The sequence below is a fragment of the Heterodontus francisci genome, chromosome 8 (genome assembly GCF_036365525.1).
Source record: "Heterodontus francisci isolate sHetFra1 chromosome 8, sHetFra1.hap1, whole genome shotgun sequence".
Lineage (NCBI taxonomy): Eukaryota > Metazoa > Chordata > Chondrichthyes > Heterodontiformes > Heterodontidae > Heterodontus > Heterodontus francisci.
The window spans coordinates 19,952,943-19,966,255 of record NC_090378.1 but is presented as its reverse complement, the minus strand read 5'-3'; the positions used below and the strand labels follow the sequence as shown (position 1 = coordinate 19,966,255).

At 41.6% G+C, this 13,313-nt stretch overlaps 1 protein-coding gene across 2 annotated transcripts in view; it reads right to left on the bottom strand.

Moving 5' to 3' along the window:
* The window catches only part of znf326 (zinc finger protein 326), a 42,407-nt gene extending 29,677 nt beyond the window's left edge, over positions 1–12,730 (bottom strand). Inside the window, exons 1-2 of one of the 2 annotated variants that reach the window (XM_068036753.1) lie at positions 12,529–12,730; positions 2,888–2,953 (exon numbers count right to left, since the gene is read on the bottom strand). In XM_068036753.1, coding sequence (XP_067892854.1) covers positions 2,888–2,953; positions 12,529–12,655 — 193 coding nt within the window. In that variant the 5' untranslated portion in view covers positions 12,656–12,730. The remainder of the gene's footprint in view (positions 1–2,887; positions 2,954–12,528) is intronic. The other variant, XM_068036754.1, reaches the window with a different exon arrangement.
* Positions 12,731–13,313: the final 583 nt, after the last annotated feature.

Here is a 13,313-nt window from a genome sequence, read left to right as displayed (position 1 = left end):
AACTTTCCTATCACATGTTTATCTTTAGAAGAAAGGAATTGGAAAGGACTCTATTTTTATTAGCCTAACAGAGCAATGGTTTTCTCAATGAACTGATCAAATTTCAACCATCTACTCTTTAACCTAACAATTTTGGATCACTTACACAAATACCAATAATAGATATGATCAATCCCCGAGCTGCTCAGTACACAAGATATTTTAACCATTCACAGCAGAACCAACAGTTTGCAAAACATTTAACTCATTATGAACAGGAATTAAAAGACCATCCTGCCCCGTAACTAGTATTGCAAATTGAATTCAAATCACTGTTTAGTATATAAAATGTTATAGAAAACCACTGTTTTTTTTTTTAAACAGCAGGCCAATCTGTCTAATCGTTGATTAAAGGTCTTCAAACTGCAACATTAACCCAGTTTCTCTCCCCACAGATGCTGCCAGACCTGAAGTATTGCCAGCATTTTCTGCTTCCTTTCATATTTCCAGCAATTCAATTTCCTATTCATATTTTAGGTCATGTATATCCCCCCCCGCCCCCACCTCCAACTTCCCTCTTATGTCCACTTTTCCCTTATTGAATGCATTCTTGAATGAAGCTTATTGCAACTGAAATTTACAAGACTTGGGCATCAATATTCTCCACAGTGAACATTTTTCAAAACTTTCAAAACCCTGAAGCACTAAGAACTAGACCTTTCGATTTTTATCAAAAATTCACCCAGTCACAAATAATTATACTCAACAGATTTAATCACAATTACTGCTTAAGCCATTCATTTCAGGAAACTCATTTGCTGCTAAGGGGAGAGTCAGGGATTTACAGATATATGTCCTCCAAATTAAAAACATATAGTAATTAAGGCAGAGCCTACTTTAGTCAGAAAATAGGGAGTCAATGCTTCAGGACAAACTTCAAAGTTTCACATCTTCACAAGATATGATAATCAAAAGGAATCCCAGGGAGATTTCAAGATATTAAATTCATTTTTCAGCTGTCTGCTAAGAGATGTGCCCAAACTCCAGACATGATATTTGATTGTGTATTGTAGATTGGATTTTTCATCTGCCCGTAATAATTTAAATTTTACTTGCAAGACTGTTAGCACTCAGAAATCCTGTATGCTGGATCTGCAGCAGGCCTAACAGAAAAAAATAAATGTCAAGTTTTCACAAGACTAGCACTGATTTTAACTTTTGGCAGTGGTGGAAAACTGGCAGTGGTGGACACGCTTATCCACTACCTAATTTTCCTTTCCATTGACTTAACTGGAAAGGTAAATCGGTCAGCAAGTATAAACGGGTAGCCGATCCGCTACCGCCAGCTTTCCACTGCCAGCGATAGTCTGCCTTACTCCTGTTTTCAATCTTGTGTTTCATTTTTATATCAATATTAGAAATTCATCAATCATTTTAATTTTAAGCCACTTTTAATCCCACCATTCAATCTTTCAGTTTGCCTTTTACCATTCTCCATAAATACATTGGTGAAGATTACTTGCTGAATGATGATGCACACAAACTCAAATCTTTTGTGATTCCTGTGACAAATGGTTTCAACTGTTCTGCAATGGAAGGTTGAATTTGCTTATCAAACCATTGTTGCAATTTACAAAATTGGTTACGGCAAAAAAACAAATACACTTCAGACTTTAACATGCAACACACCACAAAGAATATGCTACAGGGTTCAATTTTTGTTTGATTTCATTATGACTACTGTACTGTGAACCTCATTAGCAGATTTTCCATCAAGTTGTATTAATCAGATGCTATCTGATATTGTATCAGCAATTCAAACTTTGCAATTGCTTTCTAAACTGCTAATGAATCTTCAGCCCTGTAGTACAATTAAAAATTTGGCACAGAAAGTGCAAATTGTTTGACAAGATACAGCTACTAACATCACAAATAATGAGTGTAAAACAGTTTGTTTTCAAAACAAAAAAAGACCAATTTAGAGGTGGGAGCTCTAAATCGCTAGTCATTAGGATTATTTTTAAGTTTTAATACATGAAGATATCTCACAAATATGTGAAGCACCAGAAACAATTCTGGCATGTGAGATGCCACTTACCATACGTACACAACATATCCATTGGAAGATGCTAAATTTTTCAGAAACTTAGAGAAAAAATATCCAATATTTCCACTTCATCTAGAAACACACTTTAAATTGGACTGAAATAGTAGAATTATTTATAGAGTATAGGACTTTAAATGGTGGTAAAATACCCATCAATAGAGACTGGGATACAAGGTTTAAGTGTCTGGACTACATTACAGCATACTAACAACTTCTAGGGTTGAGATGACCTCAAATGCTAATAACATGCATCATATAGATTTAATGGAGTTGAAGTGCCTGAACAGCTCAATGAGTAACTTGAATTGTGGCTGCAGGGAAGATCTTGAGCTGTATAACCACGAGGTGAAGTCTATAGGAGTCAATGGTACTTGCAGTGACAAGAACAATTTGATGTGCTGAATGATGTATTACTGTCAATACATTAAATAAGTCTGGTGACCCTACTGCAATAGGAAACAATGGTGCAGTTTTGCATGCAATTTAAATTTTCTAAATAAAGAACCTACCTAGTTCAAATTTTCTCAAACACTTTTTAAAAAGTTAGCTTGGTATTTATGAAAACAGATCACTCTTAAAATGGCTGCCATCATACTAAACTTAACAGGTTAAGGTATACTTATGATTTTATTTCAGATTTCCAGTGTGCAGTATTCCAGAGCAGTATTTTCCTTTTGCAGTAAAAGATGCCTACTACATCACTCAAAATGGTAGTGACAAATAAAAAGTGAATGTAGAAGTCAGATTGCTTTCCAGATCCCCGGTTCTCCAATTGGTGTTGCTCAGCCATTCAGATCCCACCTGATTTCCAGTTATCCCTGGTACTCCAACTGCTGCTGCTGCCGCTGTTCAGCCATTCCGATCCACCTGTGCATCAGTGAAAATTCAAATCATGATATAGTCAAATCAAGGATAAACCAAATGAAATCTCTAAAATTCTCAGATGGCAGCAGTATTGCCTTATTGAGGGTTCTTTAAGTGCTCTTGGATGGACCCAATTTTCCACAATTTTGTAGAAACTTTTCTGGTATCCAGAGATTGTTGACAAGTCTTTCAAAATGTTAATTTTATACTGACCGGGTGCACAACATCCAAGGAATAAGAGTCTGCAGCATGTTACAGCATACCAACAACTGCAATGGTTGAGATGACCTCAGGTTAATAGCATTTATGATATAGATTTAATGGTGTTGTAGTACCTGCATAGTTCAATGAGTAAATCCAGCACCAGATGTGATACTAACCCATGAACCACAAGGGCCTAGGTTCTGCACTGCTTAGACTATTTTTCCAATATCCTGTCTTGGATAAGCCTGTTAAACTTTATGACTAACTGCAAATGCCATACCTTTTCAGTGATTCCATTCTTCTCTGTAGCCATCATCTCAGGCTGCATCAGACTGTTTGCCATTTGATTCATCCCCGAGCTGAACTTTCAATCGATATCCTCCAATCACAAAGACGGTCTACTTCCACTTCCATAAGACTGCCTGCCTCTGCTTCCAGTGCATCAGCTGCTTAAACTGTCATCTCAAGACTCAGCTATTCCAATACTTTCAAAGCCAACCCTCCATCGAAAACTCTGCAGCCTGTAGCCTATCTCCACACAGTTGCACACCCATTATCACTGTCTGTGCTGACCTATATTGGCTCCTGACCCCTCAACACCTTTGACTGAAAATTCTCATCCTTGTGTTTAAGTTCCTTCATGGTCTCACCTCTCCCAACCTCTGTAACCTCCCCCCACTCAAACTTTTTTTTTTTTAAAAACAACTCTAACCTTTTGTTCTTCGTTCCTTCACTATATCATTGGTGGTCATAGCTTCAGTTGGCTAGACCCTAAACTCTGATTCCCTACCTAAACCCCTCAGCTTTACTTCCCTCTCCTCCTTTAAGATACTCCTAAACTTTTGTTGGATCCGAACACTCTTTTTCGTTCAACAATTTTTTTTTTATAACTAAGTCTCTGAACCACCTAGGAACGTTTTTCTATATTATGGGATGCCAGACAAGCAGTCTGACAACACAGAACCTAGGTCCTTCTGACAGTTTATGGGTCATTATCACATCAAGTGGCGTATAAATATGTAAATGCTGTTGTTGCAGTAACTGACGCGAAGACTTGCCCATGTGATGAAACTCTAAAAGGTCAGGATTTTTCAGAATAAGGTTCCACAACTTAACATTTCAGAGAATTGTCAAGTAGGCTGAGAAGACAGATTCTGAGCTATAAAGACCAGGAAGATCCCAAGTTCCATCTCTAGTCTGCACTCAGTTAGCCCATGTCAGCCTGTGCAGCAGTCGAGACTACTGTGTTGGAAAAGGAGAGAAAACATTTCACAGATCAGCCGCCCTGATCTCTCTCCAAGATTTCCTATTTGAAGTGTAGAAGCCAAGAATAATAGGAAAATAATGTATCAAAGCATTGCAATCCTATGTTACAGTAGTGACTACACTTAAAAAGTATTTCACTGGCTATAAAGTGCTTTGGAACATCCTGAGGTAATACAAGCACTATATAAATATAATGTCCTCTACAGCCAAATAACCTGCTAACCCTGTCAAGATTTATTCAGCAATACGAGGGTGAGCTATCAGAGCATGGCCACCATCCATGGAACCATCTCTCAAAAAGGAGTCAACAATTTCAGAAGCGATGGGGAACAAATTGAAGAAAAAAAAACATCAATTTGCAATATTACAGCACCCACAGCACAATCAGAATAGCTAAAAATGTCCTATAATGAGCATTGCTGAGTGTACAATGAGCTGCAACAGACCAAAGCTACATACACCAATTCTGAATTGCGCTCCTACTCATTATCTCACTGTATTCAGCTACATCACCGCAAGTACAGGACTCAACTTGCACCCAGAGCAGGTGATCTACTGAGCAAGGCCCATATATATTTTGTTTACTCACATTTTATATAGTGTTACCTTATCTGAGAAATCACATCTCAGATGTACAACCTGATATGTGGAAAGCAAAACTCTGGTGAACAGGGCTTACTCTCCCTCTTCAACTACTTGCCATAATCTGAGTACTCTATCGAATGATCTGTGGTTTAATGTGCACAAGAATTACGTCAACAAGGCTTTGAACACTTGCAGTGTGGATTTCCTTAACGATCTTGCAGTCACTGAGCTTGAGAAAGAGGCTAATACTATAGACAGATGTTGGCCAAAACCCAGACTCAACATCCACAGTACAGCACCTTTTAAAAATTCATTCACAGGAGGCAGCTTGCTCTGCCATTTCAAAGAACAGTTAAAAGTCAACCATGTTGCTTGTGGGTCTGGAGTCACATACAGGCCAGATTTTATTTTATATTCATTCATGGGATTTGGGTGTCGCTGGCTTGGTCAGCATTTATTGCCCATTCCTAATTGCCCTTGAGAAGGTGGTGGTGAGATACCTTCTTGAACTGCTGCAGTCCATGTGAGGTAGGTACACCAACAGTGCTGTTAGGAAGGGAGTTCCAGGATTTTGACCCAGCGACAGTGAAGGAACGGCGATATAGTTCCAGGTCAGCATGGTGTGAGACTTGCAGGGGAACTTGCAGATGGTGGTGTTCCCATGCATTTGCTGCCCTTGTCCTTCTAGTTGGTAGAGGTCGCGGGTTTGGAAGGTGCTGTATAAAGAGCCTTAGTTCATTACTACAGTGCATCTTGTAGATGGTACACACTGCTGCTACTGTGCATCAGCGGCAGAGGGAGTGAATGTTTGTGGATAGGGTGCCAATCAAGCGGGCTGCTTTGTCCTGGATGGTGTCGGGCTTCTTGAGTATTGTTGGAGCTGCACCCATCCAGGCAAGTGGAGAGTATTCCATCACAGTCCTGACTTGTGCCTTATATATGGTGGACAGGCTTTGGGGAGTCAGGAGGGGAGTTACTCACTGCAGGATTCCTAGCCTCTGACCTGCTCTTGTAGCAACGGTATTTACATGGCTACTCCAGTTCAGTTTCTGGTCAATGGTAACCCCCAAGATGTAGACAGTGGGGGAATCAGCCATCGTAATGCCATTGAATGTCAAGGGGAGATGGTTAGATTCTCTCTTGTTGGAGATGGTCATTGCCTGGCACTTACGTGGCACGAATGTTATTTTCCACTTATCAGCCCAAGCCTGGATATTGTCCAGGTCTTGCTGCATTTCTACACTGACTGCTTCGGTATCAGAGGAGTTGGGAATAGTGCTGAACATTGTGCAATCATCAGCGAACATCCCCACTTCTGACCTTATGACTGAAGGAAGGTCATTGATGAAGCACCTGCAGATGGTTGGGCCTAGGACACTACCCTGAGGAACTCCTGCAGTGATGCCCTGGAGCTGAGATGATTTACCTCCAACAACTACAACCATCTTTATTTGCGCTAGGTATGACTCCAACCAGTAGAGAGTTTTCCCCCTGATTCCCATTGACTTCAATTTTGTTAGGGCTCCTTGATGCCATACTTGGTCAAATGCTGCCTTGATGTCAAGGGCAGTCACTCTCACCTCACTTGAGTTCAGCTCTTTTGTCCATGTTTGAACCAAGGCTGTAATGAGGCCAGGAACGGAGTAGCCCTGGCAGAACCCAAACTGAGCGTCACTGAGCAGGTTATTGCTAAGCAAGTGCCGCTTGATAGCGTTGTCAATTACACCTTCCATCACTTTACTGTTGATTGAGAGTAGACTGATGGGCTGCTAATTGGCCGGGTTGGACTTTTCCTGCTTTTTGTGTACAGGACATACCTGGGCAATTTTCCACATTGCTGGGTAGATGCCAGTGTTGTAGCTGTACTGGAACAGCTTGGCTAGGGGCACGGCAAGTTCTGGAGTACAGGTCTTCAGTACTATTGCCGGAATATTGTCAGAGCCCATAGATTTTGCGGTATCCAGTGCCTTCAGTCATTTCTTGATATCATGCAGAGTGAATCGAATTGGCTGAAGTCTGGCATCTGTGACCCTGGGGACCTCAGGAGGAGGCCGAGATGGATCATCAATTCGGCACTTCTGGCTGAAGATTGTTGCAAATACTTCAGCCTTATCTTTCGCACTGATGTGCTGGTCTCCCCCATCTTGACGATGGGGGTATTTGTGGAGCCACATCCTCCAGTTAGTTGTTTAATTGTCCACCAGCATTCACAGCTGGGTTGGCAGGACTGCAGAGCTTAGATCCGATCTGTTGGTTATGGGATCACTTAGCTCTGTCGCATGCTGCTTACGCAGTTTAGCGTGCAAGTAGTCCCGTGTTATAGCTTCACCAGGTTGACACCTCATTTTGAGGTATGCCTGGTGCTGCTCCTGGCATGCCCTCCTGCACTCTTCATTGAACCAGGGTGGGTCTCCTGGCTTGATGGTAACGGTAGAGTGGGGAATATGCTGGTGCAAGGACTTCCTTCCCTGAAGGACATTACTGAATTCGGATTTTTAGACTAATCCGGGTGTTTCATGGTCACCATTACTGATGCTCGTTCTTTATTCCAGATTTATTTAAGTAACTAAATTTAAATCCCCCAGCTGCCATGGTGGAATTTGAACTCATGCCTCCGGATCATTAGGCAAAGCTTCTGGATTACGGGTCCAGTAATGTAACCACTACGCTACTGCCCTTCAGCAAAATAAACATTTTTTTATAACAAACATATTTTATGTTCCCAATAAGTGAATTATAGCAAGAAGATAGTGTGCAGTTTTCCAAAACCCAGTATTCCTGACCTAAAAGTGATCGTTTTATCACACACTGCAAGTTGGTGCTGGAAATATGCAGAGTTTAAAAAGTGGAACTACTAGAGTCATAGTCATTTACAGCACATTGTTCCTTTCCCACTTGATTTTAAATGAAATCACATATCAGGGTTTCATATCAAGGAGAATGAAAGCACCACCCACAATGGTCACTAGATGGTGCCCGTATGCTATTAAGAGAAAATATTTATTTGGTGCATCAGGAACATGCAGAGTATCTGGGTGCGAATGGAAAATGTGTAAAGTCTGCGCAAGTTCATGAAAATATTTCATAAACTTCTGCTAGCCAACATGTCTACTCTAGTAATAATATAAAAGCAAAATACTGCGGATGCTGGAAATCTGAAATAAAAACAGAAAGTGCTGGAAAAACTCAGCATCTGTGGAGAGAAGTTCTGAAGAAGGGTCACTGACCCGAAACATTAACTCTGCTTCTCTCTCCACAAATGTTGCTAGACCCGCTGAGTTGTTCCAGCACTTTCTGTTTTAATGTCTACTCTAGTATCTGACAACCTAAAATGTTAAAGGAAGACTTGCATTTATATAGCGTCTTTCACAACCACCAGATGTCTCAAAGTGCTTTACAGCCAATGAAGTACTTTTCTGAAGTGCAGTCACTTTTTTTTTACTGCTGCAACGAAGAAAACACTGCAGCCAATTTGCATACAGGAAACTCCCACAAACAGCAATGTGACAACGACCAAATAACCTGTTTTTGTGATGTTGATTGAGGGATAATTAGCCAGGACACCAGGGATAACTTCTCTGCTGTTCTTCAAAATAGTGCCATGGGATCTTTTACATCCACTTGAGAGAACACACGGTGCCTTGATTTACCATCTCACCCGAAAGATGCCACCACTCTCTCAGTACCGCACAGAGCAGCCTAGATTGTTGCGCTGGGACTTGAAACCACAACCTTCTGACTCAGAGGTAAGCGTGCTACCCACTGAGCCACAGCTAATGCACAATGCAGATAGGACGGACCTATTTCACTTAGCAGAGAGGTCAATAACCACGCTAGTAGAGAGATTAGTTTTCACTGAGGCTGCTGGGGAACGAGAACTCACTGCCTGAAAGGGTGACAAAGTCAGAAACCCTCATCGCATTTAAAAATTCCTGGATATGCACCTGAAATGTCATCAGCTTCAAGGCTGTGGACTAAGAGCTGGAAAGTGTGCTGGATAGCTTTTTCAGCTAAATGGCTTCCTTCTGAGCCGTAAATTTCTATGATTCTCTAATCTGAATTTCCTTTTCAAATGTTGATAGGCAGATGAATAGCTCAGCAAGAACCAACTTACATTTATATAGGTAAGAGAAATGCCATCATTTACCTTTCACCTCTCTAACTTTCAATGCCAATCTCCAGCAAGCTCTAAGCTATGAGTAACAAACTGATTTACCACCAAACTCTGATTTAATTCATTTACAAACGAATTTCAATGTCAAAAGTGGGCAAAGGCACTGCAATTTCATGGTTATCTTTAAAGCTGACAATGCCAGATGCTCATGAGAGGGTTCTCATTTAGAGATCTACATTTGCACAAGAAAACCCCAATTAAAAATCCCAATTAAAAATGCACAGGCAAAATCATCTCTTAGTTGAGGTTGTCAACAACAGCATTCATTTACACAGCAACTTTAACATCCCAAGGTGCTTCACAGGATTATTACCCAACAAAATCTGGCACCCAGGGGATTTTAGGGCGGTTAATCAAAAGTTTGGTCAATAAGGCAGATTTTAAGAAGCGTCTTAAAGGAGAGACAGGCGAAGAGTTTTAGGGAGTTTGCAGCAACAGCAGCAGCTGTTGAATCAGTCACTGTAACCAGACCCACTTAGAGCCATTTACAACACAGGAGGAGGCCATTTGGCCCATCGAGTCCATGCCGGCTATCCAGTCAGTCCCACTGCACTGCTCGATCCCCATAACCCTGCAAGTTTATTTTCTTCAAGTGCCCATCCAATTTTCTTTTGAAGTCATTGATTGTCTTCTCTTCCACCAGCCTTGTGGGCAGCGAGTTCCAGGTCATTATTACCTGCTGCGTTTCTAAAGTTCTTCTTCACATTCCCCCCGCATCTCCTGCCCAAAACTAACAATCTGTGCCCCCTAGTCCTTGTTCCTTTAGTTAATGGGATCAGTTTTTCTTTGTCTAACTTATCGAAGCCTATCATAATCTTGTACACTTCTATTATAACTCCCCTCAATCTCCTTTGTTCTAAGAACAATCTCAGCTTTTCTAACCTAACCTCATCCCTGGAACCATTCTGGTAAATCTCTCCTGAACCCTCTCAAGGACCAAATGCTAGAAGGTGGGATTAGAATAGGTGATCGTTTTTCGGCCAACACTGACAATGGGCCAAGTGGCCTCTTTCTGTGCCTTAAACTTTCTATGATTCTATCCTTCCCAAAGTGTGGTGCCAGAAATGAATGCAATACTCTAGTTTGGGGCCTAACCAGAGCTTTATAAAGGTTCAGCATAACTTTCCTGTTTCTGTACTGAATGCCTCATTTATGAAGCCCAAGATCCCATATGCTTTACTAACCACTCGCTCAATATGTCCCGTCACCTTAGACTGATGCACATGCACCCCAGGTCCCTCTGTTCCCGCACACTCTAGAACTTTGCCATTAAGTATATATTGCTGCTCCCTATCCCTTCTGCCAAAATGCATCACCTTGCACTTGTCAGTATTAAATTCCATCTGCCACCACTTCGCCCATTCTGCTAGCCCATGTCCTGTTCATATCATCCTCACTATTTGCCACACCTTCAAGTTTGATATCCTCACCAAATTTTGAGATTCTACTCTGTACTCCAAGATCCAAGTCGTTTATATATATCAAAAAAAGCAATGGTCATGGCACTGACCCTTGATAAACATCACTGTCAATCATTCTCCATTAGCTATGACTCGCTTTCTGTCCTTAAGCCAATTTTTTATCCAATTGGTCACTGACCCTCCTATTCCATGAATGCCAATTCTGCCTTTTATGTGGTACCTTATCAAACGCTTTCTTAAAATCCATGTAAATAACATCCACGCATTCCCTTCATCAACCTTCTACGGGGAAGCATGGTTGCCAAGGGTGGAATGATGAAAATCAGGATGCGCAAGCAGCCAAAATTAAGGGAGCAGCAATCTCGAAAACTTGTAAGGCTGGAAGGATGTTACAGAGATAAGGAGAGGTGATGCCACGGATGGGCTTGTAAACAAGGATGCGAGTTTTAAAACTGATGTAATGCTGGACCAGGAGCTAAGGTAGGCCAGCAAGCAGAGGAGTAATGGGTGAAGCGGGTTTAGTGTGAGTTAGATACAGGCAGTTTTGGCAAATTTATGGAGGGTGGAAGATAGGAGGCTAGCCAGGACAGCGTTGGAATTGTATGTCGAAAGGAAAGAAAGGGGTGGATGAGGGTTTCAACAGGTGAGCTGAGGCAGGGACAGAGACAGGTCTGTTTTTAACAAATAGTAGTTGTAATGTGCCTACAATTTAAAATATTTTATTTTTGACAACATTTTAGAAACATATTGGTGAAAAATCAATTGTGATTCTGGTATAGAGGCTTGATTACATCAATCAGGGGCTGATGGGTCATCTGGTCATTTGTCTAATAACTCACTTAAGTTCTCTTTAGTGGGCAGATATATCTCTGCATTTTATATATGACACCCAGACAAAATTAACCCACCTATTTAAGTTAGAACCATCGAAAAATTACAGCACAGGAGGCCATTCAGCCCATATGGCAATACTTTAATTACATACAAGTGAGCCTGTGGGCAGTCAGAAATATACATCTATTCCAAACACTTAACCCAACTGGAATTTAAAAAGGGCATCAGAAATTTAAAATGAGGCATTACATGTTTCAAAAAGCAGGTTGATCATTCAGAAGAATTTGAATTGTAATGTTTGAAGTGTAACTAAGAAAGATACAAGATTTGGGGTATCATTCCAACAATTTATGTTTTTGATTTTATAATTAAATAACGCTCATTGAAGAATTAAACAAAAACTTACAGTTGGGTTATGTTTATGCCTTTACTGAAAAAACCCATAAGGACACAATGGATTGCATTCAGTTTTTTGAGAGGTATGTAAAGGAACAAAACCATAAAACAAAGGAAACCAACAAAATTAAATGCGTTATAAAAATACAGGCAGTAATATTTCACGCACTGGATGTACTTTGGGGCAGTTGTTGGCTGGGGATTGGTTTCCCTGTTGTGAAGCAGCCGCTCAACAGCAGAGGCTCCGCCATCAACTGATCTCAAAATGGCTGCCGACAATCCGGGTACAGGTTGCAGTTAAATATACTGTGTTAGTGGCAGCATTTTACACATTTTATATTATCTAGACTGAGTGATGCGGATCAGCGATGATAACATGGGATGTACGGGCAGAAGGAGCGGCCCCGCCGTGCTTCCCGCACTGGCTTCATTTAGCATAGCCGCCATTTTAAGAGGGGAACTTGGCCCCAGCCTGGAGCGGGCGGCCACACCGGCACTCAGCCACACACACCGAGGCACAGAATGAGATGGCGGTCAGACCCGCCGCCCATCGCTGTTAACCTCACTCCAAGCTCCGCTTACGGTGGATGTCGGTATTGTGAGGCCATTTTTTGGCTTCAGGCCACCAAAAACGCGGCGTTTCGACAAAAAAGGCGACTACAACAAAAGAGGCAAAAGCCGGTGGCTCACTGCATTACCCGGCCCTCGCGTGATCCCACCTCTCAGACTCTCCGATTCCGTCGTGCCCCAAGCCCGGCTCGACCCTCTCAGCCCCTCCGTGTCGCTGAGGCTCCAACCCCGGCTCGCTCCTCTCAAGCCGTCCATGTCGCCTGCTTCGCGCACACGAGTGTCTCGCACTAACTGTTCCCCACCCGCTTCAGACACGGGTGTCTCATGCTAACTCTTCCCCCACCCCATGGCTAGGAGTATCTCATATTAACTCTCCTCTCTTCTCCCCACCCCCTCGCTTTATGCTTTTATCAGCTGATTATTTGGCTTCTCGCCCCATCACCACCGACGTCTAGTTCGCAGATCTTTTTGAAATAATGTTCCAGGATTTTGTTATCACTCTTTGCCTTTTACCATTTAATATTGTTTTCAGTTGCTAACAAGAGAACTTTACATCATCTCTGTTGTTTATTTTGCTATCATGGTTGAACTGATGGTTCAATTCCTACACAGAATCAATACCCAGAGAAACACTTTTTTGGTCAAAACACAGCAGAAAGTCACTTTATCCCCATTTTCAAAAGGAAACCAATTCCCTATAGACATGGCCAGTATCACTCATTGGGGTTGACAATCACTATTTTTTCACCTAAAAATGAGATATTTTCAGATACGTCTCAAAAAAATTCCACAGCTTCCTATGTTTTTAAAGGGAGTTGGTCAGAACATTACAGATACCCTAACTATAATCTTCCAAAGTGCTCTCCATTCAAGAGCTGTTCCTTTAGATTGGAAAATTGGACATGTCCCTCCT